General features: G+C 51.3%; 1 protein-coding gene across 3 annotated transcripts; it reads left to right on the forward strand.

Moving 5' to 3' along the window:
• The first annotated feature begins 1,305 nt into the window (after positions 1-1,305).
• Positions 1,306-23,330, forward strand: E2F6 (E2F transcription factor 6). 3 transcript variants are annotated; one of them, NM_001435406.1, is given in 7 exon segments: positions 1,306-1,688; positions 9,117-9,171; positions 12,597-12,813; positions 14,724-14,879; positions 16,191-16,305; positions 19,371-19,518; positions 20,847-23,330. In NM_001435406.1, coding segments are annotated over 7 exon segments (849 nt in total). In that variant the 5' UTR covers positions 1,306-1,580; the 3' UTR covers positions 20,897-23,330.
• The last annotated feature ends 422 nt before the right edge of the window (positions 23,331-23,752 follow it).

The following is a 23,752-nucleotide window of genomic DNA, read 5'->3' on the forward strand; positions in this document are numbered from 1 at the left end:
CCATGTTGCTTCAAATGGTAAAATCTGAACTATGTCTTACTTATTAAAAGTAGCCATTTCTGGGAGTTCCCACTGCGGCACAATAGGATCATTGATGTCTCTGGAGCACTGGGACGAAGGGTTTGATCCCTGGCCGGGCACAATGGGTTAAGGACCTGGTGTTGCTGTAACTGCGGCATAGGTCACAACTGTAGCTGGGATCGGATCCCTGGCCCAGGAATCCCATATGACAAGGGGCAGCAAAAAAGGAAAAAAAAAAAAAAATCCACTTCTGGTCTCCAAAGCTTGCCTTCCCAGGGATTCTGGTTGGTAAAGGTGTTATTTAACCACTCCGGGAAATTCTCCCTTCTGCCACAAAATCCAGTCTTCTAGAGGCTTCCCTAGGTTATCTTTTACTTTAAATCATTCATTTATCTTTTACTTCAAATCATTCCTTGACGGGCCCTTACTGTTTGCCACGAACTGGGCTAGACTCTGGAGACACAAAGATTAAAGAATTCCTCTGACCCCGTCTTCCTCCGGACGCCTTCCCAGCCCACCCAGGCTGCCTAGAAGCCCCTAGTCCAACCATCACCGTTCAGTTGCTGAACTCCACCCTGAACTTGAGCATTTATATCAAACACGGTGCTGTTCCTGGTGCTAAGTAATCTGCATTCATTAAGTCACTTAATTCTCCCCACAACCTTAATCCCACTGAACAGATGAGGAAACAGAAGCACACAGCGATTAGGTAGTTTAGTTAGTCTTATCCGCTAAGCAGCGGGCTCCGGGATCTGAAAGCACACCTTCTGGCCCCAGCTTTAAATGTTCCTTTCTTTGTTTTTTCCACCGGCATCTGAAATCGTGCCAGATCCCAATGACTCTCTCCTGCGCCCACCACAATATCTGGCACCACGGGGAACCAATCATTTATTCCTCAAGTGAAAGGAGGGAAGAAAAGGGAAAGAAAGATGCATACTAGTCAGTCCGTCCACGGCGGTTTGGTTATCAACATTTCCGAAGCCTCAACACTGAGCAAGTGCCTGAGAAGTGCGGAGGGAGCTCAAGATAAACTGAGCGTTCAGCACGTTCAGTTACCAGTGGCCGTAGTGCCAAGAGCTCCGAGGAGACCCTTGCGTCGACCTGGCGGCCTCTTTTCTCTCGCCCCGTCCCCTTCGCCGGGAATTCCTGCTCCACGTCTTCCGTCCGCTCCCTTCGCCGTCCCCTCCGGGAGCTCCGCCCTCCGGGCTTTCCCGCGCTCCGGCCTCCGGGAGCCGAGGGGCGCGTGGGAGCGCGCCGGGCGCCGCGGGCATGCGCACTGGGGGCGGCGCACTGCGCATGCGGGAAGATGGCGGGCCGGGCGTCCTGAGCCCCGCGGGTCATCCTGCTCTCTTCCCGCCCGCGTCCCAAGTCCCGAGGTCGTGGGGCAGCGGCGCGTCCGTCCGCGGGCCGGCCTAGGCAGGCGGCGCCTCGGAGCAGGCCAGGGACCCGGCGGGTGCAGGCTCCCGGGACCCGGCGTCTTGGGGGCGGCGCCCGAGTGGAGCGGGAGAAGGCGGGAGAGCTCGCAGGGTGCGAGGGCGAGGGGCGGCCGGCCGGGCAGCATGAGTCAGCAGCGGCCGGCGCGCAAGCTGCCCAGCCTGCTCGTGGACCCGGCGGAGGAGACGGTGCGCCGCCGCTGCCGAGACCCCATCAACGTGGAGGGCCTGCTGGTAAGTCCCGGGAAAGGCGGGGGTCCCAGCGGCGGGGTGGGAGGTCCCCAAGCCGGCGGCGAGGCCAGACTGGCCGTCGTCTCGGGGGTGCGCTGCCCGGGGCTGGCCCGGGGCTGCTCCTCCGTCTCCTGGCGCGTACTGCCTATCACGTCTTGTGAACCGACCGGTCTCTCACTTCAACTCTCGCCTTCTTTGCATCTGCTGGCAGATATGTTGTCAGCCTCCTTGGCTTTTGCAAAGTCGGCTACAGAGCAGCGTTGGAGAAAATCGCTCAACTTCGCCTAAGATGATCATGCTTTTCGGTTTCCTCCGGACTCTCAGTGGATCTCTGCAAGTTCTCTCGCTTGTGTTCTTCCTTGCAGTTCTTCCTCCTACTTAAGTGCAGCCATTTAAAACTGTCCACACCTTGCATTTCCCACCGCCCGGCTCCCCAGTCAGCAAGTTATTTTTCCCTCCTGTTTGACAGAGGAAGTGGAAGGGACATGGAACTCCCTGAAGAAGGTCAATTTCCTCTATTGCTCCGGACTAGATGCAATATATTCTCCTTGATTCTCAGAGCCCTTGAAGCAGCCACCATTTTTCATTGCCCCCCCCCCCCCCCGCGCGCCCCCATCTTCAACATCTCTGCTGATTTCTTCCTTTTACCAGGAACTAAGCATTTCCCCAAGTCAGTTTGCCCAGAGACTGGGGAGGATTCGGTGCTCAAAAATAGTTCATGAGCATCATCTCATTTAATTCCAGGCAGCAGTCCTCAGGGATTATTCTCGTTTTACAGTTGCCCGAATAGACTTGGAGATGTTAGGTGACTTGCCTGTGGTTAGACAGTAAATACGGAGACCTGGATTTGACCTCATAGGGTCTGACTCTGGATGGTAAATTCTCCACTCCTCAAACCGCATGCCAAGTTCATTTCTGGCTTGAAAGATCCCTCGCTTGGTTCCTTGTGCCCTTCCATCTACTGCATCTCTTCCCCTGCACAGCCAAACTTTTTGAAAAAGTTGTTCACACTGCTGGGTCTGCTGGCTCACCTGTCATTAACCTTGACCTGCTGCTGGGACTTATCCCCTCCGCACAGCACAGCTCTGAGACTGTTCTAACCCAGGTTGCCAACAACCTTGTCACTTGCAGTGGATGTGTGTGTCCGTATCTTTTGTAGTTTTGACACGATTGGCCACTCCTGTGGGGAATTCTCGCCATCGAGTGGCTCCTTGGACACGTAATCTCTGCGCGCCGTCTGATCAGTTGGCCTCTCCTGTTCTCCTTTGCAGACTCCTCTTCCATTTCCAGCCCTGCTGTGTTGGCCTCGCGCATCTCCCACTTTCTCCAGTTTCTTCACGGGGTGGGGGGTGGGTGGGGGGGTCATTCACCACTCTGGTGACTTGGATTAACTGTTTGTATTGGTCTTAGTCTTGGAGAGTTTGGTAAAAGCTCTGAACTTCTTACTACGGAGTAAACTGCTTAATTTTGCATTTACTCTCCAAAGATACTCATATTCCTTGAAGTCTTAGATATTCTTCTCCATTCGATGGCTTTGGTTACCATGTCATAATAACTCCCACATCTGTAAATCCAGCTCAGAGCTTTCCTGCTGCCGACTAGACATCTCTACTTAGATTTGAGTTCATTATCTTCTTGCCTAAGCAGGCAGCTTCCTCGCTCCTACCGCAGTAAATGGTGCCCCACCCGCCACGTTGCCCAGCTGTGTCCCAGGCATCATCCTTGCCTTTTCCAAGCTGACCCCTCCATCCTCTCAATCGCGGTGAAATTAATCGCCAGCACTTGCCATCGCAGCCATCGCCTGCCTTTTGGATTCGTGCAGTGTCTTCTTAACCTCTTCTCCCGCTTCTTGTCTTGCCCCTGACTTTTTGATATTTTCCGCACAGTAACTAACCGTCGTGGTATTTTAAAAGCCTATTTCTGATCATGTCATTTGGCTTAAAGAATGTATCAAGGTTCTCTAGTGCTCTTAGGGTAGAGGAGAAACTTCTTAATGTAATCACACCCCCGGATTTATTTTTCCTAAACTGCTTGTAGTTGCTGAAATGTCCATATCTCCATATTGCACACTTTTCCTTGTTACCTCCCACGGTTTTTCAGGTCTTGATTTGTGGGTGACAAATCCTCTTTGCTCCCTCTTTGCAGCATCTGCCTCTTTGGTCCCCGAGTGCAGTGACTCTCTCCATCTCGTTGCATCCCCAGCAGAGGTGGTGCCTCTCATAAAAAGACGTGGTAAATAATTATGGAATGAAGGAAGGACGTGCTCTGCAAACGTTTGAATGCTGGAGTGTTTGAATCACTGTACCATTTTACAGGCAGGAAAACAGACAGCTGTCTCAGCACTTTTTAATTGGCTGGTGACTGGGAGTATTCAGGAAACTGTGTATTAAATGCTGTGCAAACGGTAGTGGGTGTATAGCTGAGCGTGGATGTTCCCGAGTCAATGGTTTCAAACCTGGGATTTCGTGAAGGCAGAGCACGGTGTTGATTAGAGATGGAACTTCGTCTGCACGGTGAAAAATAAGGACAATTTAAATGTGTGACCACAGTGCCGTCACCTTGGGAAAGGTGCAGGTCCAAAGGGCTCCGAGGGGGCTGTCGCGCCCCAGACAGGCCGTCGGTGTAACGAAGCATCCGTGTAGAGAATGTTTAACCAGTTCGGAGGCGCTGTTTAAGACTTTTATCCGTAAAACTCACCCTTTATTCTTGTCTTTCTCCTTTGAGACCTCAAATTGAAAAGTGGGTTTTTAGACGCGGGCCTTGGCGCATTGGTGAACTGGCTTGGAACGTGCAGAATTGCTGCTCGGGAGCTGCCGGTTCCTAGAGAGCCCCATGGGCCGAGCACAGCCCCAGTGGTCTCGGTTTGGCGGCTCAGGTACAGGGGGGCTCTTAGACCTGAGCAGATGAGAGAGAAGCCGTGCGAGGACTGGAGCGGGAGGCTCCTGGTCCGGCCTTGAGCTTGGGCTGCTCCCGGCCTCCCCTTGGCGTGTCTTCGGGGACATCTCCGAGCCCAGCCTGTCGCCGAGACTTCCTTCCGCAACAGAAACGCTGTCAGGACCAGGAGCAGCAGCAGCTCTGCTGGCATCTGGGCAGGTTCGCGCCCTGGCAGTTGGAGGGAGCATTTCTCCGAGGCCTGCCATCCTCGAGGTGTTGAAAAAATAAGTGTTCTCTGCAGGGGCCGCTGTGCACAGGCTCCCGTTGGCCTAATCCAGGCCAACATGAGCCTCAAAACAACAGATTTTATACTCACGGAATGAAGTGCGAGTTCGGGCTTCTCGGGTGTCGTTCTTCAAGGGCGGCTGCTCAAGTGCAGTTCCTTAGGCTGGTGCAACTAAACATGCGGCTCCCTGACCCCCCCAGCACCCCGCCTGCACTGCCCGGGTGGGACAGACCCGGGCTGACGGCCGTAGACACTCCGGGTCAGGGCGTCACCGTCGCTCTGGAAGTGGTCCAGAGCAGTTCTGGAATCCAGCCTGGTAAACGTGGCGACTTCCCTGATTAGGTCTCAGACCTGGGCACGGTGCTCTGTGCTCCCACGTCTCCCTCGGGGCTCTGGGTTCCGCTGTCGGAGTCTGCCCGTCTTTTTTTCGGAGAGGGTGTCTGATGTAGTGAGGATTTTACCACCCTCTTCTCTGCCTTGGGCTCCTGCTGGGGCGTCTGAGGCTGCCTGGAGGCCCTGTCCTTGGATGGGGAGCATCGGTGAGCTTCGTCCTTCGCCTCCTGCAGGGGCCTCTGGGCAGCGGAGCAGTAAGCACTCTGAGGTGCTGGCATGTGATCTGGAGGCGTCACCAGTAATTGAACAGTTGCATCCTCGCCTTCATCTTTAGATTCTCTTCTTCTCACGGTGCCTTCGATTTGTTCTTGCTCAGAAGTCATTTCTTAATTTTTAGCTTCTTGAGAGGCTGCGATTTTTTAAAACCTCTGAGTCCTGGCCACCCATCCTGTGGCACCACAGCGGGAACTCCAGTCCTGGCTTCTTTTTAACCGTCCTTTGCTCAGTCTCTCTCTCACTGTGTAGGATGCGCTGCGCTGCCCGGAGAAACGGTACTGCCTTCAACCCTGCAGGAAACCTGCTGGGTGAGGTCCCCTGTCCATTAACGCCTGCTTCCCGCAGACCTGCAGGTGACAGTGTGGCCGAGTGCTCGGTCTTAGCCTGACAAGGAGTTTCTGTAACAAGCTCCCCTTCCTTCTGCACCCTTACTTGTCCTCAGAGTCCGCATTTCTCCTGCTTGTCTAAGAGAATGTCCTGGAGCTGCGCACTGAATTATTCAGAGATCTGCAGTTTACCCTCCAGTGAGTCAGGACAAATAGATTACGTGTGTAGAGAAAAAAAATGAAAAAGCGAATGGAGTAAAACCGGAACATTTGAGGGATTTGGGTGGGGGATGCGGCAGTTCTTGGTTCTGTTTCTGTGCCTTTTCTGAAGGCTGAGATTATTCCAAGATGAAGAGAACGTGGGCGCCTCTTGTTCCTCACCTGCGGGGGGCGCCCTCACCTCCTCTCCCTCTCCTCCGTCCCGTCGGCAGCCTCCCTCCAGGCCCAGGGCAGGGGTGGCGTTGCCTTTACTTTTTATTAATAGCTTACTCCCTGCTGTGTAAGGAAACTTTCATTCTGATGGCAAAGCCGCTTCCAGAGGGTGCAGTTGTGTCAGAAAACAGAAAAGGAGTTTCATCGCCTGTCAGTGAGCCTCTCCGATGTGTCCCCAAGAGGGTGTCCCCGCCCTGCGTCCTTGGGAACGGAAGTCCTCGCTGCTGTTGAGCAGTGGACGTCGGCTGTGACAGCGTCCCGCTTCAACCTCCGTGCACTCGGTGAACGAATGTTTACCGAGTGCCCGGCTGTGCCAGGCTCTGCTCTGGTTCTGAAAGGAAAAGCGCTTTCATAGTTTTTTTTACAGTTTACAAAATGTGTCATTTACTCTTCACAGTAGTGGGGAGAACAGGCAGTAGAGTGACGTCCCTACAGGTGATAGAGGTGTCCCTACAGGTGTTACAGGTGACCCTCCAAGTGTTACCAGTGTCCCTACAGGTGTTGGAGGCAAAGGCCGGGACGTCCCCCAGTCGAGGAGTCCAGGTAGCCCTGAGCCCTGTCTTAAGCCGGGAACTGTTTTGAGTATAAATGAGATGACAGGCCCTTGCTCTGGGCACCTCGGAAACCTCCAGAATTGTAGATCTTTATTTGGGATGTCTGCCCCTGAGGGGCCGTGATGTGTTGCGATTCCTCTAAGATGAAGAGAGAGTGTTTTGACTTTCGCAGGGAAAGCCGAGCGGGTGCTGTTGGATGGAGTCTCTTTCCCCACAGATCTCAGCACAGCCAATATGTGGCTTATAGCCAGGGGTGTGCGCAAGGGGCTCCAACGTCCTAACCCCGTGCCAGGCCGTGAGCAGCAGCAGCCTCAACAGGGAGCCCGGAGGGAGGGTGGCGAGAGCAGGAAGGTGCCCTTCTAGAAAACGTGGGGAGCGGAGAGGGAGGCGGCCTGCTGGGAAACTTAAGTACTGGGTGAGGAGGACTCGGCCCTGCTGCTCCAAACTGAGTAGGAGCCCAGGAGCAGCAGGGCCCCTGCGGGCTCTGCGGGACCCGCCCTTTGGGCCCACGGGCCGGGGGCTGCCCTGAGGATGACGGTGAACTTTATTCTGACGTGGCAGTAACCGCAGCGGTATAGGCTGCAGATGCAGAAGTAACAGCAGGGACTCAGCAGAAAACTGGTAAGCAGACCGGAGTGTATGTAACAGCTCAGGATATTTGTGTTTGGTTTCAAATCTGTGATAAGGATGCATTTTTTTTTTTTTTTTCTCATTTAAGGATCTTCCAATGGTCCTTCAGCTCTGTCTCCTCCTGCATCAGCAGAGAGGTGGAATGTAAAAATAGCAGTGACAGCTGGTCCTCCTTGTCTGCCGTTTGACTTTGCTAGGCCTGCCCTTCCGTGTCCCTGTTGGATCCTGGGCTTGCAGGTCGCCGTTGTCAGCACCGCGCAGCACTGGCCGGGCAGAGTCCTCCCGGGGCGGCTTCCCCAGCTCTGGTTTTGCATCCCGCCTGTCGACGGGCGCCTTTAAATCCTAACAACCGAATTAATTTCACAGTGGATTCCGTCTCGGGGAATATTCCACATCCAGTGAACCTGCTGACGGGTGCTGTCATCCTGTCACAGGTGATCAGGGCGACGTCGTGCCAGGGACCCGTGCAGCTTGGCCGCTCTGCTCGCCCTCAGGCTTCCTGCCCAGGTCCTCTTGCCCAGTGGCCACACGCTTAGGTTTCTCACCCGTGAGCCCGAGGACGCCCCGGGCCTGCTGGGAGGGGTGTGGAGCTCCTGCCCTGGCCCCAGCGTGGCGAGCGGGCTCCGTAGCGGACTGTCACCACCCTCGCTGCGAGCCAGGCGCTCGCACGCCCTTCCAGCCTCCTGTCCCGAGGGTTCGCGCTGGCCCCTCGGGGCTCCTCAGACGTGCGGGGCAGTTGATCTTGGATGCCTGTGTTCGTTCCTCTCATTTCTGCCTCGGGGATCCCGTCTTCCTCCTCCCTCCAGGCTCCACGTCTGCCTCATCTTCCGAGGCTCAGCTGTTTCCCGCTCTGCTGCGGACCCTCCTCCGAGAGCACCTTGTGGAAGTCACTTATCCGGGTCTGCTCCTGTCGATTTGGGCCCCAGTTTGTCCACTTTGACAGAAGCTGAGCCTGCTCGCAGCCTGTCTGGAGGCACGTGGCATCGTTACACTTTGTTCTGAGCATCAGGCTGATATGGGTTTCTGTTTACACAGCTTTATGTAAAGTTTGTTTTTTGAAAAACTAATTTCTAAATGTACTGCAGGTGTTACTACCAGTTTATATAAACTTTCATAGCCTCCAAAGAGCTGGCAAAATGGGGAGCTGGTTGTCTCAGGAGTTTAAAAGAAGTTACGAATCTAATGCCAAGGTTTCTGGTTGTATAGGATGCAATATTTTCCATTTTTAGAAATGCTGTTTTTGCAGTAATTATCAGGGGAATGCATGGCTACCTGTGACAGTTTTGTTAGTTTGGATGTGCCTTAGACTGCGCTTTCCGGAACCAAGGACAGTGGCCTGATCACCTTTGTATTCCTGATGCAGTCAGTAAATTAATGTCTAGTAATAAATTTTTACATTCACCCCCACACACACACCATTTGTTCCCTCTCCAACCCGTCTCTTTAATTACTGCTTCCAGACTGATGGAGGGCCCTGCAGCTTTAGCAGTTCAAGTCTGTGAACACTGTCAGAGGTGATTACAGTTAGAGCAAATATAGTTTAGAAGAAGGTCTGGTTTTCTCACACCCAAAGTATTACCCCAGCATGAAAGAAATAAAACTTTTATTATTATCCAGGAAAATGCTATTTATTGCATTGTTTTTGTTTTGATTTTTTTTGCTGTCCCTTTGCATTGTTTTAAAATTACTAAGTTAAATTTTTGTATCTTCTTTTTTCCAGCCATCAAAAATAAGGATAAATTTAGAAGATAATGTACAATATGTGTCCATGAGAAGTAAGTTGACTTCTGAAGAGGTTTTAGGTTTTGTAGCTGGAACTTCGTGTGATATAAAGGATTTATTTTAAATGTACACATGTTGATGAGTAACTTAAATAAGATGTATTATTTGTAAAGCTTGGAATTTGGGCAAAAAGAGGAGCTCCTGAGCTTGCAGGCTGTTAATGTACACACGTGCCAGTTGGTTCTCCATTGCTTTGAAGTGTCGTTTTTAAACCAGGATGGTATGTGTTTAGGGATGTTTTCCCAGAGTTCTGTGAGCGCAGCTGTTGCCATTGGCCGGACTGAATGCCATCAGCAAGCATGAGGACAGCTCTTGCCCTCCGTCTGCCCTTTGCTTCTGCCCCTGCCGTGGATCAGTGTTCGGAGTCCCTTAGACTGTGCCCCATCTCTCTGGGCACACGGCCCCACCCTCACTGCCATGGGGCCTTAGCCCCAGTGGCCAGGTGGTGCCTAGACGCCCAGTGTAAATGCTGCCTCAGCCTCGTTTCTGCTCACCCAGTCCCGCCCGTCTCTGCCCCGCGTGTGGTCCGTTCTGCTCTGGACGGGTTTCCCTCCTCTGCCCCATTCAGAGGCTTCCAGTCACATCTGACGTGGTCCTGAGCTCAGGGTGCCCGGCCTGTGCTAAGCTCCGCTCCGCACGCATCGTCACACCCACCCTTCCCGATGCAGCAGTGGGTCGTCCTCTTCCTCTCGGGATGAGGACCCCCAGGCCCAGGGACTTGACGTAACTTGCCGGGTCAGGGTCAAGCCTGTGCCTCTGGCCTAAGCCCACAGTCCCCCCACGTGCTGGCCACCGCCCCTGGTGGCGGCTCTCGCCCTGTCCCAAAGGGCGGCGGGGGCACAGCCCCTGGGCCCTTGTCCCGACCTCTCCCACCGCGCTGCCCGGGTTTGTCTGGGGCAGAAGCTGCTGGACGCCCTCAGTGCAGCCACCTGCGGTGCAGCCACCTGCGTGGGGGAGCCCGACTCTCCGCCGGTGTTAATGCGAAGCCGCCTCCTGTGCTCACGGGAAGCACGGCAGAGAGTGGCAGACGGGCAGACAGGGCCCTTGGAGGCCGTTTCTTGCCCCTCTTTGTAGCTGTCTCGCGGCACTCCGAGCCCCCTGTGGTGAAGGGCCACCTGCTGTGGGTTCCCAGTTGTTTAGTGCGGCTTAACTCCTGCCTGTTCAGGGGTCAAATGTAAATGTTTTTAAAGTCAGAGTGTCTCACTTGTCATCTTCCAGGGTTTCTTGTAGAATTGTGACTACCTTCTACTGCCTTTTTTTTTTCCTTTTTTGTCTTTTATTTTAGGGCCACTCTCGCGGCACATAGAGGTTCCCAGGCTGGGGGTCTAATCAGAGCTGTAGCCACCGGCCTACACCACAGCCACAGCAATGCCAGATCCGAGCCGCGTCTGCGACCTACACCACAGCTCAGGGCAACACCGGATTCACTGAGAGAGGCCAGGGATCAAACCCGCAACCTCATGGTTCCTAGTCGGATCCGTTGCTGCTGGGCCACGATGGGAACTCCTACTTCCATTTAAAAACATTGTATTCATATTTCACCCTGTTTAATCTTGAGTATAGTAGTGGTCTGCAGGTGGAAATTATTTACATTGTAAAACATGCTTTTGCTTCTTGGAGGCTGGTTAAAATGAGCAGGTGTTATAGGGGTTCTGGATAAGGGCCTTTCTGATTGAAGACAGGGCGACGCTTTCTTTTAAAGCAAACTGTGGTGCGTGATGACGTAGAGAACAAGAGTGGTGCCCTACGCCACACCAGAAGGAGGAAATTAAATTATTTGCAGACCTCTGCACACGAAACCTTTTTTAGTATCAAATGGGAAAGATGAAAAGAATGATAAGGCCCCTGTTTTGACACGGGCGTGAGAGGGGCCTCCTGGGGCGTGGGCGGAGCTGACGGAAGCCACGCCCTCCAGGCAGGTTTAGCCACCTTAACCACAGTTCCAGTTCTGCAGCTGGGAACTTAACTGAAGGAAACAAGATGCATGCAAAAATCTAGCCCCTAGGAGAGTCACTGAAATATTGTGCACAATAGTGAAATTGGAGACAGTCTGAATTTCCAATATTGGCGTGAGTTTAGCAGATACTCCATGCAGTTCAACACGCAGCCGTACAGAGTAAAGCTGAAATACATTTGCCGACAAGTCAGGATATTCACAGTATTGAATTAAAAGCTGCATGTTCAAAAGTAGTGTGTTTTTCAATTTTTTTAAAACTATACGTATGTACATGTTGTCGAGTGTATAGGGTCAGGGTGTGTGTGAAAAGCCAGCGATGTCAGTAGATGAGTGAATGAGAATTAAAGAGATTGCTTCCCCTCCAGTTGCTTATCTGTCAGGTTAATACAGGGTAGCAGGACTTAAAACGTAGTTAAGCCACTTTTCCTCAAGGTATATCATGATCATCCTCATTAGAAGACTGATTTGAGATTTTTCCAGACTTCGTCAGCAGGGGAGCACTACGACAAGTACAGGAGCATTTTCAACATTAAAAAAGGCGGGGGGGGGGAGGCGCTGTCTCTGCCTTTGCTTTATAGAGAATTTCTTAACTTGAAGACCAAATGAGGGTTTTCATTTTAAAAATCTTTTTTTTTTTTGTCTTTTATTTAGGGCTGCACCAGCAGCCTATGGCAGTTCCTGGCTAGGCTTTGAATTAGAGCTGCAGCTCCTGGCCTGTGCCACAGCCACAGCGATGCCAGATGTGAGCCTTGTCTTCGACCTACACCACTGCTCGTGGCAAGGCCAGATCCTTTGACCCACTGAGCAAGGCCAGGGATGGGACCCGTCTCCTCATGGATACTAGTTGGGTTCGGTTCACCTGCTGAGCCGCAACAGGAACTCCCTAAAAATCTTTTTTTCTTTCTTTTTTTTTTTGTCTTTTAGGGCCGCCCCTGTGGCGCATGGATGTTTCCAGGCTAGGGGTCGAATTGGAGCTGTTGCTGCTGGCCTACACCACAGCTACAGCAAAGCCAGATCTGAGCCATGTCTGCCACCTACACCACAACTCACTTAACCCACTGAGCAAGGCCAGGGATTGAACCTCTGTCCTCATGGATGCTGTCAGATTCGTTTCCACTGAGCCTCGATGGGAACTCCCTAAAAATCTTTTTTAATATTATTCCTGGTAGCGGTGCAGACTCTCTACTTTGTGTCTAGTAAGATGCTGTGCTACTCGGTGGAAACTGTTGGCATATTTCAAATATACTCCTTAAGTGTAAAGCCTTTGTTTACCTGGACTAGGCTAATACATTTTTAGCCAGTTTGAGAAATCTGCGTTGTAAAGATGAGCTGTGATTTGGTCAGTGGGTGGCATATCTGTAGGTGTCTGTGCTTACCGATAAGGAAGAAATGAATGGATTTTTTGATGCATTGAGAAATGCTACCTAAAATTTTACACATCATGTTTATTTTGTTTCCCAGAAGCTCTAAAAGTGAAGAGACCTCGTTTTGATGTATCACTGGTTTATTTAACTCGAAAATTTATGGATCTTGTCAGATCTGCTCCTGGGGGTATTCTTGACTTAAACAAGGTTGCCACAAAACTGGGGGTACGGAAGCGAAGAGTGTACGACATCACCAACGTCTTAGATGGCATCGATCTGGTGGAAAAAAAGTCCAAGAACCATATTCGATGGATGTGAGTTGTTTTCAAACTTTCCCTGTTTTTTTTTTTTTTTTTTTTTTCCTGCTTTTAAGTGACAGTACTGTGCTTAAAACAAACTAGATACTAGCAGTTGTGTTTTTTTTCTTCTCTCCTGCTTGGTACCAATTAAAAGTCATGGACATAGAGTGTCACTCCAATATTATGGACAAGTTCAATGGAATTAAAATTAGTTTTAAGAATTTTAGCACACCGAGGTATACGGAATGATTGCCCACCGGGGACCTGCTGTAGAGCACAGAGCACTCGGTATTCGCTGGTCGTCTATGTGGGAGAACATCTGAAAGAGAATGCACGTGTGCACATGTGTAACTCCATCAGCGTGTCGTGCAGCAGAAATTCTCTCAACACGTTCAATCAGCCGTACCTCAGTAAAGCTTTAATAAATAAAACAACTTTGTAAAATTTCGCTTTTCAGGGTAAGGGGGCATCTGATTGTATAGGAGTTTTTAAAAAACATTTCCTAAGTTCCGGTGGACGATTGACCTCAGGGAGAAGTCAGTTAAGGCTGTAAAGCAGGGTTCTCGCCCTGTGGTGCAGTAAACACTTAGAGACCTCTCTCTGCAGGGGTGGTCATTCAGTTCTGGGAAAAGGCAGGTATCTCCGTTCTTAACAACCACCCCACGCGACCGTGACATAGGCCACACTTTGAAACCATGCCCTGAATGTTAAAAAAAAAAAAAATCAGGAGACTTCCTGTCTAAAAGGTAAGTGCTCAAGATTTCGCTGATGGGGAAGGATCTCGTGGAAAGAAGACCTCATGGTTCAGGTGCCCCTGTACCTGTGGCTGCCTGCGCTCCCGTGTGGCGCACCCATGCGGGAAGGACGCTGGTACACCTGCAAGAGGCAAGTGTTCTGGAATAGGAAGAAACATCTCCAGCGTATAAGTGCACAGAGACCTTCCAGGCAAATGAGAAATCTGCCAACAAAGATCATAAACTGACTCTAAATAACCCACTTTGCTGTTAGAGGAAAGGCGCTCATTAAGGAGGTTGCTTTGTTCAGTTGTCTGGCCGCACAGGTTGAACTCGAAGCTGCGCTTGTTTGCTAAGTAACGTTAACGCTTCGGGGCTTAATATCAGACTGTTCTGAATCACTAATTGCGATCAGATTTGAGCGAGTAGTAGCAGCCGTTCCCTCTTTATTTCCTCTTCGAGAGTTCCCACTGTGGCACAAATGGGTAAAGAATCTGCCTGCAGTGGCTTGGTCATTGCAGAGGTGCAGGTTCAGTCCCCAGCCTGGTGCCATGGGTTAAAGGAGCCGGTGTTGCTGCAGCTGTGGCGTGGGTCGCAGCTACAGCTCAGATGCAGTCCCTGGTCCCGGGAACTTCCATCCTTCGTGTGCAGTCATAAATATATATATATATGGGTTTGTAGCTTGTAAATGATATGAGTTTCTATATCACTATATTCAGATAGAACCGAATAGAATGTGCACAGAAGAGGAAAAGAAAGACTTAGAGGATTTTAGCAGGGGGACCATCATTTGGTCAACACTGTTTTTCCAATGTAAAAACTAAGAGATTAAAAGATTACAGCTTGTCAAAAATCATGCTTTAGGAATAGAGTGAGCTGGGCCTGAAACTGGGTGTTATTGACTCTTAGTTCAACACTTAGTAACCTGCATTAAGCTTTCCCTTCTACTGCTCGTTTCCATCGGGTTACGATGCTGGTTTTGTTTCTAGAGTCCCTGTGGAAAGGAATGGACATGGGGGCAAAATCCAGGAGGAATGATGATTGTCTGGAAGGAGGGGAGGCGGGAGTGGGGTTCCACCCCTGGTTTCTGTCGGTCACTGTAGGAGGCGCCAGATAGAAATGGCAGGAACCTAACTTGTGTTACTTTGTAGTCGCCTCGGTGTTATTAATGGGGGTCTTTTTCTTTTAAAGAGGATCTGATCTTAGCAACTTCGGAGCAGTGCCCCAGCAGAAGAAACTGCAGGAGGAGCTTTCCGACTTATCAGCGATGGAAGACGCTCTGGATGAGTTGATTAAGGATTGTGCTCAGCAGTTGTTTGAGTTAACGGATGACAAAGAAAACGAAAGATATCCTTTAACTCTGTGCCTTTGAAAAAAATATCTCCTTCCAAAGCAGTTTACTTTAAATAGTGGGGTCAGCTTGAGGAGTTAAGTAACAAATTAGACCTCTAGAAGCAAATGAGTGGCTGCAGAAATGGTACCGAAACTGCCATTCCAGTCCACAAAGCCTAACGTAGCTGGATGTCAGGATTGCTTTTAGGCTCAGTGTCTCTGGGGCCAGGAGGGGCCTTGTCTTTGGGGCTGATCTGCTCCCGGGTCTCCTGGGCTATTGTGCTGCCCTGGCCCCCCTGCAGCACCCTTCCGAGGTGCCTCCGCTTCCGAGCTGTTCATGCTTCACGTTTACCTAAACCTCATGCCAGTCAAAACTCCTGTTTCCACAGTACAGTTATTAGGAAAATAATTGCTATTACTATACTCAGTCAAAAGGTTTGTGGAGTAACCAAAAAAAAAAAAAAAAAAAAATGCTGCAGAAACCCACCAAATCACATAATTGGTAAAATTTCAGGAGACACAATAAGAGAAGATGAAAAAATTTCAGGTAGCGAGATGGGAAATGGTTTCGGATGAGGGCAGTCCCGGGAGTACGTGATAGTCCTGGAAAACCGATTGTCTGAGTTGTTTCTACTTTTTAGAGATTCTTTCCACCTTACATATTAGGAGATTCTTTCTCATCAAAATATTGAAACTGAGTATTTTTTCTTAGTAAGAGCCAGCACTGAGTAGGGAAGGGAGGCATTTGAATACCTTCATGCATTGTATTTGTTTTAGGGATTCAGACTTTATTATTATTTTTTTTCCAGAAAATGTCATCGTAATCACTGCAGTATAGTCAGAAGGGCTTCTTCAAGTTGTAAATATAAAACACTTTATAAAGTCTTAAGGAGTTCCCGTTGCAGCTCAGAGGTAATGAACTCACCTAGCATCCAGGAGGACGCAGGTTCGATCCCTGGCCCCCCTCAGGGGGTTAAGGATCCAGAATTGCCATGAGCTGCACTGTAGATCACAGATGTGACTCAGATCCCGCGTTCCTGTGGCTGTGGCTGTGGCTGGCAGCTGCAGCTCTGATTCGACCCTTAGCCTGGAAACTTCCATATGCCACAGATACAGCCCTAAAAAGACCAAAAAAAAAAGTCCTAAGAATTGTTTATGGAAAAAAAAAGATTTATATATGACTTTTTTTTTTTTTTTTTTTTTACTGACTGCTTAGTTTGTAGCCCATAAAAACTAAAGGTATTCCAGCATTACCCTTTGCGTTCATGTATTATAAGAGAGAAATTATGTCCCCACTCTGCTTAAAGATCCTTGACTGATTTTCACACTAGCGTATGTGACGTATCAAGATATTCACAGCATTCAGGCCTTCCATGAACAGATCGTAATTGCAGTTAAAGCTCCGGCAGAAACCAGGTTGGATGTTCCTGCTCCCAGAGAAGTAGGTAGCCCTGCAATTCTCAGAAGACTGAAGGGAGGGGCAGGCCAGGTCCTTAGTCAGTGCTTTGTGGCGGTCCCAGCGACTTCCTAAGCAGTGCGTGCCTCTTAGCTGCAGGCCTGATGCTGCTCGAGGCACTTTACACGTTATCATTTGTTTTAATAGCACAACAAGTGCAGTGGTCATGATTGTCACCCACTTAAAGCTGAGGAATCTGAAGCACAGAAAGATGAACTTTCTCGCCGTCACACAGGGACAGTCAGAATGTAAACCCAGGTAGTTTGGCTTCCACGTTTGGTTTTTTCGTTTGTTTGTTGGTTTTTGTTTGTTTTTTGTCTTTTTGCCTTTCCTAGGGCCGATCCCGCGGGATATGGAGGTTCCCAGGCTAGGGGTCGAATCGGAGCTGTAGCCACCGGCCTACACCAGAGCCATAGAAACCATGGATCCAAGCTGTGTCTGCAACTTACACCGAAGTGCACAGCAACGCTGGATCCCTAACCCACTGAGCAAGGCCAGGGATCGAACCCGAAACCTCAAGGTTCCCAGTCGGATTCGTTAACCACTGCGCCATGACGGGAACTCCCGAGTTTGTTCTTAACGGTTGTTCTCTAATGCTCCTGAGAGGAGCCACCAGGAATTGGCTTCAGTGCTGAAGTTCCAGAAGCAAGAGCTGGGGTCAGCCAGGGCCCTAGGGAATGAACTCAGGAACCAGCCTCATAGAAGACTAACCAGCAAAAGAGAACACCGTTAGACTTTTACAACGAGAAGTGAAATTGCTGTCAGTGAAAATATTATCAGTTGTCAGCTGCTTGCAGGACCTTTTGTGTTGAAAGATAGTTGTTGGAGTTCCCTGGTGACTCAGCAGGTTAAGGATCTGGCGTTGCCACGGCTGCGATATGCGTTCGAACCCTGGCCCCAGAATTTTTGCATGCTGCGGGCACGGCCCAGGAGTGTGGCCGTTCTCAGGGCAGGTCAAGTTCCGTCAGCCTGCTAGGCCATCTGTGCCCTAGTGTCACCCTTCGCGCTGCTGTAGGGACTTGGCTCCCTCGCTGGGAAGAAGGTTCTCGCCCCCCGCCCTTCCTCTTACCCCGCAGAGCCCTCTCCACGTGAGACCCCGTGTATCATAGACGGATCGGGAACGGCTTTCCCGGCTCCAGTCACACGCACGTTGTGACTTCTTGGCGATACCTCCTACGTGTTCTGTTTAGAGTTAGACATATTCCAAGTCTGCTAAGTAACGTTTGTACTTAACGTGAGTCATTTCCCATCCTCGGATTGACGCACAGTCACCGATGTCGCCGTCTGTCCTGGCTTGGGGGCGCGACACTGCAGTGCTGCTGGTCTGTTCTCTCCTCTGTGCCGTGAGCTGCTTCAGGCTGTAATCGCCAGATCTTCCTGAGCCTTTGAATCATGCCTGAGGCGTCTCTTCAGAGTCGCATTTAAAAGCTGACAGCGAGGCCCTCTTGGCAGCAGGGGCTGGCGGCGGGAGCAGGGGTGCACCCGGATCCACGGCAGGCTGGGGCCGATCTGGGGATCTGGGGCCAGGCTGGATGGGCGGGCCTTCGGGTCAGATGCAGCCTGCTGGGTTTAGTAAGTAAATAATCCATTTGGGCCACAGCCACGTGCCCCTTTGTTTCGGTGTCGTCTCTGGCTGCTTTTGCTGTGTCATGGCAGAGCTGGGCAGCTGAGGGAGGGGCGGCGTGGACCCGCTCCCTGCGTGGAAGCCTTGACCAGCCTCTGGCTGAGCGCGTCCCACCGCCTCCGCCGCCGCGCTCCGCAGCTCAGTGGTTCCTTCGCTGCTCAGAAACACCGACCGGGGGGCGCGGGCTGTGCCACTCCGAGCAGCCCTGGCCTGGCCTCCCCGGGGCAGGCAGATGTCGGACAGCCCGCCCGTCGGTCTCGGGAAGCTGTGGCCCGCGGGGAGCGTGCAGGGCGCCTCGTCCCCAGCCCGGCAGGGAGAGGGACGAAGGTGGCCCTGACGTCACGGCTGAACCCGCTCCTGGGAAAACCGCAGCGGAATCATCTGTAACGGGATGTGGTTAGGCGTCGAGGGCACTTCTCAGGCGCTCCCACCCCACTGATGGCGCGGGCGTTTCCACATTTTAAACTACGAGCTACCCTGGGTCTGGACGGCATCCTCCTTTTCAAGTGGGTGGAAGAGTGGTCCTTCCAGTTAGCTCAGTACCTCTTCAGGGGCCTGAAGTCTTAACACACCTTTACCATCTGAGTCTGCGGGGGCATTGATTTGTTTGTCATCAGAATACTGATTTTTGAGTCTCAAGTACCGACGCCCCGGGTGGCGGTGGCGGGGGGTCAGCTCCTGAGGGGAGAGACGCCCTCCTGGGTACCGAGGCCGCCCCGTCTGGCTCTGAGGACCTTCTTGCGCCATCAGGGCACTGTTTCTGCTCTGCGAATCGGCCAGGGGTTTCCTGTGACTGAAGCTCACTGGGTACATGGGTTTCTTGGGTGTATGGTAGAAAGGCAACTGCCCGAGTTTCCAACAGTGTTCTTTGAAACTTTTATAGCTGTAATCAGTGGGGGAATTGCCCACAATTAAAAAAAAAATGCAACTAAGTACACTATTTTGGAGTTGCGTAAAATGTTCTTTATGTTGTATTCTTTCGTGCTGTTCTAATTTTTAATTTTTTGTCTTTTTGTATTTTCTTGGGCCACACCTGCAGCATATGGAGGTTCCAGGCTAGGGGGCTAATCGGAGCTGTAGCCACCAGCCTACGCCACAGCCACAGCAACGCGGGATCCGAGCTGCGTCTGCGACCTACACCCCAGCTCAGGCAACGCCAGATCCTTAATCCACTGAGTGAGGCTGGGGATCAACCCCGAAACCTCGAGGTTCTTAGTCGGATGGTTAACCACCGTGCCACGCCGGGAACTCCCTCTCATGCTTTTCTCATAGGATACATGCAACAGCTTGAAACCTCCGTGGTGCTGTGTTTCACGTCAGAAGCAGAAGCTGTGAAATAGTTCTCACAACATAGAAAGAAACAAGTGGGGCGGATATAACTAGTGCGTCTGCCGTTCATCTCCGTGCTTTCTGGGTCTCTCGCCAGGACTCGATCACAGTGCACATCCGGAGCACCAAAGGCCCCATCGACGTTTACTTGTGCGAAGTGGAGCAGGGCCACTCGAGCAGTAAAGTGTCGGACGGGGCGGGGGCCTCTTCATCTAAAAGCAAACGTCCCGGACCCCCTGAGAAAGGTAAGCCACCAGCTTTGTGATGAGGAAAATGTAAGATTCTTTTTTTTTCCTGTCTTTTGTGTGTGTGCGTGTGTGCGTTTTAGGGCTGAACCAGCAGCATATGGAGGTTCCCAGGCTAGGGGTCCAATCAGAGCTACGGCTGCCGGCCTACACCGCAGCCACAGCCACGCCAGATCTGAGCCGCGTCTGTGACCTACGCCACAGCTCACAGCAGTGCTGGCTCCTTAACCCACTGAGCGAGGCCAGGGATGGAACCTGCGTCCTCGTGGATGCTAGTCAGGTTTGTTAACCTCTGAGTCACTTCGGGAACGCCAAGGAAAATTTAAGCTTCTAATGATCTTTAAAATACATACAGTTTTATGGAGTTCCCGTCGTGGCGCAGTGGTTAACGAATCCGACTAGGAACCATGAAGTTGCGGGTTCGATCCCTGCGCTTGCTCAGTGGGTTAATGATCCGGCGTTGCCGTGAGCTGTGGTGTAGGTTGCAGACGCGGCTCGGATCCCACGTTGCTGTGGCTCCGGTGTAGGCTGGCAGCTACAGCTCCGATTGGACCCCTAGCCTGGGAACCTCCATATGCCGCAGGAGCGGCCCAAAGAAATATCAAAAAGACAAAAAAAAAAAAAAAAAAAAAAAAAAAAAAATACATACAGTTTTAAAAATGAATGTTATGGCATTATAGACATGTTCATTCTTCCTTACTAGAAAAACATGAGTTTAAAAATTAGAAGATGGGCGTTTGCTTTGTGGCCCAGCAGGTTAAGAACCCGTTATAGTGTTTGTGAGGGTGAGGATTCGAACCCTGGCCTTGTTCCACGGGTTAAGGATCTGGCATTGCCACAAGCTGAGGCGTAGGTCACAGATGCGGCTCGGATCCAGTGTGGCTGTGGCTGTGGTGTAGGCTAGCAACTGTAGCTCCAGTTTGATCCCTGGCCTGGGAACTTCCATGTGCTGCGTGCGGGTGTGGCTGTAAAAAGAAAAAAAGAAGGAGAAGAAAAGTTACGAGGTAATTCTTAAGTATAGCTTAGACTCGTTCTTAACACCTCTGCGGTTCAGTTCCCTGGAGCGTGGGTATCGGTGACCACTCAGACTGGGAGGTGGTCTCTGGAGAAGGCGGCGGCATCCTTTGCCCGGTCCTCTCGGGTACGTGTTCGAGTCCGAGGTTATTCTGTGAGACTGAAGGTCCCAGCCTCATGCCGTCAGCCTGGGAATGCGGTTCGGACGGAGGCCTTCCGATGTTGGAATAAGCGCTTGAATTGTACGTTCTGTTACCTGCCTGCCTTTCCGACCTTCGCTTAGGAGGATTTTTCTCACGTGTGTTCTTTTTCAGAAGAGAAGACTCCGCAGCAAAGCGAAGAGCTGCTTGAAGTGAGCAACTGACGGCACGAGCGGGTCACGTGTCGCGGCCTCTCGGCACATCCCTTGTGGACGGATTCGCGTCCAAGGGGGTTCTCGGAGCAATAACCGTCCTTGCTCCCCGGTTAGTAGCAGCAGCGAGACCGTCGCACCTCCGAGCAGTTCACCGCTTGGACGACTGGGTACTTGTGGTTCCTGCACTTGAAAACACCTCCTTTTATAATCATGCACTCCTTTTTGTCAGCGAAGTAGACATCCTGCCTCCTGAAATGACGGAATCGCAGAGTATCACTGAAACAGCGAGCAGGCTGGCCGGACGTTTCCTCGTGGACGCTGCCCTGTGCCGCCCGGATCATGTGTTGTTATCACAAAAGAAGTGGCCTTACACGGGTTCCTGTCTGCAATAGATGGGTGTCCACGTGCATCCGGATGTGATGTCTTTGTAAATATTTGTATGATGTTTAGATGACTTATGAAATATGTCTAAGTGAAGCTTTTCAGCCTTGTACAGCCGAAATGATGTATATATGGAAAGTGACAGACATATTCTCTAATTTCGGTGGTATCTCTAACTTATTAGAATCCTCTGAATGAGGGTTAGAGGGAGTTTTTTCCAAACTTCTACATGTAGAAGTATCATAAATATTCTATCCATTTAAAGCTCATGGACTTAGGGAATTCCCGTTGTGGCTTAGTGGTAATGAACCCGACTAGTATCCATGAGGACGCAGGTTCAATCCCTGGCCCTGCTCAAGGGGTTAAGGATCCGGCATTGCCATGAGCTGTGGTGTAGTTTGTAGACCTAGCTCGGATCCGGTGTGGCTGTAGGGTAGGCCTTCAGCTGCGGCTCCAATTTGACCCCTGGCCTGGGAACTTCCATATGCCACGGGAGCGGCCCTAAAAAGACAGAGTTCGTGGATCTTAATTGCAGGATCTCAAAGTGGTTCCCAGTGCTAAAATTGGACTTTAGGCTCCCTGCAGAGTCATTGTGTCCGAGCAGACTGGTGGCATGCCCCGAGCTGTGGGAGCAAGTGTAGAAATGCCATCAGGTGGTGGCTTAATGCCTTGCAAGACATGACTCAATCATGGTGAAAATTGGAAATGATTTTAATCTGTTTTGCACGCAGATTTTGTAATATGTTTCTGTGCACAGCCTTGCTCTTCGGTCAGAGGGGCCGAGTTGGTTGTACCTGCGCTCTCTCCGGCTCTGGTCCCACGTTCCGAGTCCCTAGCTGTCACTACCTCATTGGGTAAGTCATTTACCACTCTGTGCCTCGGTTTGCTCAGTAGGTTACCTGTAGACTGTGAGCTCCTTGAGGGCCTTTGTCTTAATCATTGTTAAACCTGGCGCCTCGCGCCACGCCTGGCACGTGAAAAGTGCCCAACAAGTGTTTGAACAAATCAGTGAGTGAGCGAGCGAGTGAATCGTGAAATTAACAGTCCTTGGCTTGTCTACCATACAGGGTTCTTGTGTCATTCAGATTCATATTTTAAACTTCTCTTGCTTTCACAGAAAGGATAGAAGCAGCTTGAAATTGAGAGCAGGTATAAAAAGAGTTAACAGAGAATCAAAAAGGAAAATATTGAAGAATCATGCTGAGTATTTCAGATTCGCGGACACAGTCCGAGCTCCCTCGGTCTTGGCCAGCCCCGTACCTCCGCTGCGCCCCGGCCTCCCCCCTCGAGGGCCCGCCGGCTGCTGCTGTGGCCCCGGCTGCTCATCGCGGCCCCGGCTCAGCAGGAGGCAGGCGGACAGGGCTCCGAGGCGGGGATCTGGCTGCAGGATTGGCAGCCGTGGGTGAACGTGTGGCGGCAAAGACGAGAGAGTGGGTCGGGTCTGCTAAAGAGAGGGTACAGCCGGGGCTGGGGCGAGGCCTGGTGAGATTTATTTTAAGGGGAAAGACAGGAGAAAAAGCCTTTCCCGAGCGGGAATCATGACAGGTGGGGAGAAGCCAGCTGGAGAAGGTCGTGCCCAACCGCCAAAGGGGGCCTTGCTGCCGGGAGCCTCGTGTCTGAGCAGCGGTTCCTGACGTGTGAAACGCGGCAGACCTTCTCCTCTGCAGATCGTGTCACAGGGGAAAGGCCATCATGTGAGCACAAGTCCTCTGTGAACTGTAGTCGTGTTGCAAACGTGTCACATAAACCCACCTCTCCGCTCACGCCGTCTTCTGGTGTTCGGTCTCTTCTTTTTACAACTGCTCCAGCCAGCGTCCCCACAGCCAGCTGCCCCGAACATCGCTGCCCCCCGCCGTGGGCGCAGGCGTACCTCCTCGCGTCGTGCTTCGCAGATTCTGCGATGCTTAAAAATTGAAGGTTTGCGGCCACCCTGTGTCCGCAAAGTCTGTCGGCGTCATTTTTCCCTGTAACATTTGTTTATTTCCTGCTTTGGTAATTCTCGGTGATATTTCAAACCTTTTCATTATTATTATGTTTGTTATAAATATAAAACTTGAACAGATGAGTTGTTTCTTCTTTTTTTTTCTCACGTGTGGCCACCCCACCGCATATGAAGTTCCCAGGCCTAGGGATCAGATCGGAGCCACACTTGCGACCTGTGTTGCAGCTGTGGCAACACCGGATCCTTTAACCCACTGTGCCGGGCTGGAGGTCGAGCCTGCCTCCCAGTGCTCTGGAGACACACCCATCTGTGGCACCACCACGGGAACTCTAAGGAGCTGGTTCTTCATGAGCCAAGAAAGTGGTTTCTTGGGTGGAATCTGCTCCTGGTGCAGACGCCGTAAAGATGGTTGGAATGACGCCCAAGAGTTGAGAATGGTACATAAACTTGTTACAGCGGTGGCCGAGCTTGGGAGGCTTGATGCCTGTTTTGAAGGAGATTCTGCTGTAGGTAAAATGCTCGCAAACAGCGGTGCAGGCCAC

This window comes from Sus scrofa, chromosome 3, assembly GCF_054392235.1.
Source record: "Sus scrofa isolate SSC_HxYL_T2T_F1_AM1 chromosome 3, Sscrofa_HxYL_maternal_Yorkshire_Landrace_v2.0, whole genome shotgun sequence".
NCBI lineage: Eukaryota > Metazoa > Chordata > Mammalia > Artiodactyla > Suidae > Sus > Sus scrofa.